General features: G+C 25.2%; 1 protein-coding gene across 1 annotated transcript; it reads right to left on the bottom strand.

The window, feature by feature from the left end:
- Positions 1 to 2208: 2208 nt before the first annotated feature.
- On the bottom strand, positions 2209 to 5702 carry PRELSG_0030000 (hypothetical protein; the record flags this gene model as incomplete). Its single annotated transcript, XM_028676078.1, has 2 exons — positions 2209 to 5429; positions 5663 to 5702. The coding sequence occupies 2 exons, from the start codon at positions 5700 to 5702 to the stop codon at positions 2209 to 2211; spliced, it is 3261 nt and encodes a 1086-aa protein (XP_028531199.1).
- Positions 5703 to 6042: the final 340 nt, after the last annotated feature.

The following is a 6042-nucleotide window of genomic DNA, read 5'->3' as shown; positions in this document are numbered from 1 at the left end:
AAAAAAAAAAAATTAAATATTTTTTTTTTGGAAGAGTTTTATGTTATGTTATGTTATGTTTTAATTTTTAGTGTAAATAAAAATTAAAAGAAAGAAATGTTAACTTAGTAAAAACTTAAGAGATAAGAGAAATGTTTATGTATTATTCAATGTATATTTTTGAAATAACATTGAATATCATAAAATTTTGACTTAATAAATTGTTATAAATTATTTGTATGTTTTTAATTAAAAGAAGATATTAATTCTTTGTAAATAAAAACTCATTTATAACTGTTAATAGGTTTATTAAAAGATGCAGTAAAATTTAACTTCAATTAAATATTATGCATCATAAGAAAACAGTATATATATATATAATAAAAACGAATATATATATATAAACGTATACTTATTTATACATGCTCTTTATTAATTTGTTTGTTTAATACTCTAGCAAAGTCATTAAACGGGCAATTAATAAATCAAAATCAAATGTATAATATTTATATTATACATTAAATTATTCTATATTGTTTAACAGACATGTTTGCTTTTATTAATATGTTTTTATTTACAAAGAATAAATATATTCTTTTAGTTAACAACACACAAAATTTATAACAAATAAAAAAAGTTAAAACTTTGATTTATTCAATGTTATCTCAAAATATACACATTGAATACAACACAATTATTCTACTTTTTCATATATTAAGTTTTTACGTAAGTAAAAATTAATTCTCTTTTTAATTCTAACAATTGTCAACCGACAAAAAAAAAAAATTAATTTTTTTTTTTTTAATTACAAAGATGTAAAAACAAACAAAAAAATAACTTTATATATATTTTTTTTTTTTCCTTTTTTTTAACTAGCGTCACTGCATGGATGAATTAAATTTTTCTGATTAGTAGCTTATTTTATTTTACAAAGGGTTAATAACAATTTTTTTATTAACCAATGCACTAGCAGAGTCATTAAACAGGCAATTAACAGATCAATCCTTTAATATAATAATTGAGTGTTTCACAAGTTACTACTATAGAAATTAATTCTTTTTCAACTGTACTCTACTTTCGTTGAATATCATTTAATTTCTTAGATGTATAATGGATAAACTTAGTTTCACCAGTATCACTATTTAGCTGAGTTAATACAACTCCTATAGCATAACCTAAAGCGCCAGTATATATAATATACGGTTTTTCTAATTCGAGAAATGGCAGATAAATTATTTTAGCTATTTTATTCTTAACTTTCTCAAATACTTGTGAATGTTCTCCATTCCATTATATGTATAAAAATAAAAAGAAACAAAAATATAGCTATAAATATTTTTTTTTTATAACTAGCGTCAGTGCATAAATGACTTTTATTTTCTTAACTAGGAAGCTAATTTTATATTACAAAAGATTAATGACATTTTTCTATTAACAATTCACAGACATTTTACTTTTATAAATGTATTCCTATTTACAAAAAATAAGTATATTTTTTTAATTTAAAACACATAAAATTAAGTTATAACAAATAACCTAATTAAACTCTAAGTTTTTAGTGTTATTTCAAGATACACAAATCGAATATAAAATAAACATTATACTTCTAATACATTAATTTATATCGTTCAATTAAAAATTAATAATATTTTAACTCAAAAAGTCAACAACTTCCAAAAAAAAAACATTTTAAAAAATGTTTTTTTTGAATTTTTTTAAAATCACAAAGATATATATAAAAATAAAAATAAACAAAAAAAAATATAGCTATATATATATATATATATATATATATATATAAACATATATTTTTTTTTTATTTTATAAGTAATGTCAGTGCATGGCTGATTTATACTTTCCTAGATAATAATCTCATTTTATATTACAAAAGGTTAATAACATTTTTTTATTAACGAAAGCCACATAATCTTCATTCATAAAAAAATTATTTATTTCGTATTTCTCTTGAATATTGTATAGAATAATTTTATAATGCCATTCATTGATAGGTATTATTTAGAATAAATCGATTGCAATATTTACTGACCCTTAACATTGTTTAAAATAGGGCAACAATATCATTTATTGATCAATCCCTTTATATTTACAACTATTTTTATATGTATTTAATTATATATAACTGAATTCAAATTATCGGTTCATATATTACCGTTCTCATTCCTTTTCTTTTATATTTAATAAGGTTTGAATCAGTAATATGTAAAATATTTATAAGCTCATTGATCTTCTTAGTTTAAAAGCATCTGTTTTCGGCAATAAAGTTGGTTTTTCAGTTGATAATAGTGTTGATTTATCAGTTTGTTCTGGTATAGATGTTTCTATAGATTTATATGTCTCATTTGGCGATAGCATTCCTGATGACGTTGGTGTAAGTGTTCCTGATGATTCTGGTGTCTGTGTTCCTGATGACTCTAGTGTCTGTGCTCTTGATGATATTGGCGTCTGTGTTCCTGATGACTCTGGTGTCTGTGCTCTTGATGATATTGGAGTCTGTGCTCCTGATGACTCTTGTGTCTGTGTTCCTGATGATTCTGGTGTCTGTGTTCCTGATGATTCTGGTGTCTGTGTTCCTGATGACTCTGGTGTCTGTGCTCTTGATGATATTGGCGTCTGTGTGCCTGATGATATTGGTGTCTGTGTTCCTGATGATTTTGTTGTTAAGTTTTTTTTTCTTGTTGATATGTGCATTAACCCTTGTATTATTCCTGGTTCTGATCCTGGAACTATTTCCTGTATAGTTCCCGGTATGATACTTGGCATGTAATCTGGCATTGCTACTGGTATGAAACCAGATACTGATTCTGGTGTGTAACTCGGTATTGATTCAGACGTGAAACCAGATACTGTTTCTGGTATGTAACTTTGTATTTCTTCTGGTACAGTACTAGGTATTGCTCCAGGTGGGATATCTAACATGTAACTGGGCATTGTTCTTGATGTAGTACTTGGCATGTAACAAGGCATTGTTTCATTTGTGATATCTAACATGTAACCGGGCATTGTTCCAGATGTAGTACTTGACATGTAATATGGCATTGTTTCGTGTGTGATATTTGGCATGTAATATGGCATTGTTTCAGATGTGATATTTGACATGTAATATGGCATTGTTTCAGATGTGATATTTGACATGTAACCTGGCAACTCTTCTGGTGATATACTTGACATGTAATCTGACATTGTTCCATGTGTGGTACATGACATGCAACTTGGCATGGCACCTGGTATTAGTCTTCGCGTTATAGGTCCTTGTAACATTCCTGGTTCTGTTGCCGTTTTAAATATTATGTTTCTTCCTTTTTTTGAAGGCAATGAAATTTCCTCCAATTTTTTTTCTCGTGCTTGTTTGGATGCTTCTTCTATTGTTTGTTTTGTATTTTTTTCATTTTTTTGTTTTATAAAGTTACTTGGGGCTTTTATTGATCCTTTCATTTCTATACATTTTTCAACTTTTCTTGGAATTTCCAGTGTAAATTTCTCATAATTATATACTTTTAAATTTTTATTTTTCTTTTTTTTTTTCTTCACATATACATTGGTCTCTTTTATGTATTCCTGAATTTTTTTGGGAGTTAGTATTGTAATTTGATCAAATGCATTACTATTTTCTTCTTTTAATTCTTGTAGCGAATGTTTCCATGTTATTTTTTCTGATATTTCTTCTTGTTTTTTTTCTTCTTTTTCTTTTTCTTGTATTTTTTCTTCTTGTGTTTCTTCTTCTTTTCCTTCTTTTGTTTCTTGTGTTTTTTCTTCTTGTGTTTCTTCTTCTTTTTCTTTTTCTTGTATTTCTTCTTCTTTCCCTTCTTTTGTTTCTTGTGTTTTTTCTTCTTGTGTTTCTTCTTCTTTTTCTTTTTCTTGTATTTCTTCTTCTTTCCCTTCTTTTGTTTCTTGTGTTTTTTCTTCTTGTGTTTCTTCTTCTTTTCCTTCTTTTGTTTCTTGTGTTTTTTCTTCTTGTGTTTCTTCTTCTTTTTCTTTTTCTTGTATTTCTTCTTCTTTCCCTTCTTTTGTTTCTTGTGTTTTTTCTTCTTGTGTTTCTTCTTCTTTTTCTTTTTCTTGTATTTCTTCTTCATTTCCTTCTTTTGTTTCTTGTATTTTTTCTTCTTGTGTTTTTTTTGGTTTTAATTCCAATATTTTTTCTGATTCATTTCTCTTTTCTTGTTCTATTTCTTTTTCTCCTATTTGCTTCAGCATTTGTTCTTTCAGTTTTTCTACCATAAGTACTAATTCATGTGCTTTCATTTGTGACATCATATTTTCTGAATCTGATTTTTTCACTTGTTCTTTTATTTGTTCTTCCAATTCTTTTACGAGGTATATTAATACATGTTCTCTAAATTGTCCTTCTTTGTTTTTTATCTTTTTCTCCTCTATGTGTTCCAAATTTTGTCCTTTCATATGTTCTTTTGTATGTTCCTCCATAGGTTTTGCCATGTATGTCGATGCTTGTTCTTTAATTTGTCTTTTCATGTATTCTTGGTTGTGTTCTTGCATTTGTTCCATTTTTTGTTCTATATGTTTTTTCATGTATGTGGATTCTTGTGCTTTACTTTTTACTTCTATGTGTTCTGATTTTTGTCCTTTCACTTGTGATATAGTTTGTTCTTCTGAATGTTTTTTCTCTTTTTCTTTCTCTTGTTCTGTCCTATAAGATGGATTTTGTACTATGTTTTGTTCAATAATAGTTTCATTTCGATTTCGTAATGATGAATGATTAACTCTATTTATTCTATGTCCTAACATGAATTCTGACCAGTCTTTTCTGGCATTCAATAAATACTTTTTAAAAGTATTATTGTAAAAAAATCTACAGCTTTTCCACAATGAATTATATGAACTATAATAGCTCAAGAAATTAATAGGAATAGTAGTTCTTTTCATTTCATCAACAAACGATTCTATAAGATCTCCTTGCCTTTGCATATAATAATTCTTCATTATTTCAAGCCATCTGTTCCATAAATATTCTAGATGTTTCTTGTTTATATTTTCTAGGAGTATAGTGTGTGTAAACTCATATTTCATTTCATTCAACATAACATGCCAATTATTACGTTCTATTTTACATATGTATTCCTTTTCAACAATACACATACACTTCCATTCTACTTCCCACAAAGACATATTTATTGATGTTTCTAAATATCTTTTTTCTAATTCAAAAACTGTAGAAATAAATATAAAGCGTGAAAGATTTTCTGAGCAATTTCCCATATTTAACCATAATAGCTCCTCAGTATATTTTCTTAAACCTCGTAAATCTTTTAAGTTGTTTTCTTTCTCTAGTTCAGTAAAATTATCAAATTTAGTTAAAACAGCATTTACTATTGTATTTTTAGTTGATTCCAAATCTTCAAAAGGTTCGTAAGAATAATCATTTAAATCAAAAGGAAAATAGTGGGACCCACTTGATCGCAAATATGATGAATTCTCTAATAAATAAAAATAAAAATAAAACGTTATGAAGTTTTATTAAAAAAATTATAGATTGTGAAATGATACTTTTTATGATAATATCCCATTTTAAAAATTAATGATTTAAGCTTATAGTAATAGAAAACATTTTTTGTATTACTTATTAAAATATATTTAAAATTATAGTTCGCACTTTTTAACACTGAAGAATAATTTTTATAATGTTATAATTAATTTTTTATATTTTTACCAGATTCTCTTTTTTTCTCTGCTGCTTCCATAAAGTTCATTTTTAACAAATTGTATAATAATAAAAACCTAAAAAAATAAAATGTTCCTGAAATTTTCATTTTAATTTCTTCAATAAGTAAACATCAAATCTAATTTTTCTCGTAATATTATTTATTTTAATGATAGCAATATATGTACAAATGTACAAAGATAATTGTTTATTGGAAAATTTAAATTAATCTACAAAAATTATATTTTACTATTTTTTATAAATATATATGATTTTATACTGATTTTGTAATACAAATGATATAATAAAACAATTTTATAGGAAATTTTTTAATCCTATAAATGAAACAAAAACAAAATCAATAATTCTTATTAGAACAATAATTCAAA

Source organism: Plasmodium relictum (genome assembly GCF_900005765.1).
Source record: "Plasmodium relictum strain SGS1 genome assembly, contig: PRELSG_00_v1_439, whole genome shotgun sequence".
In the NCBI taxonomy this organism is placed as follows: Eukaryota; Apicomplexa; class Aconoidasida; order Haemosporida; family Plasmodiidae; genus Plasmodium; species Plasmodium relictum.
This window is presented reverse-complemented; position numbering and strand designations above follow the sequence as displayed.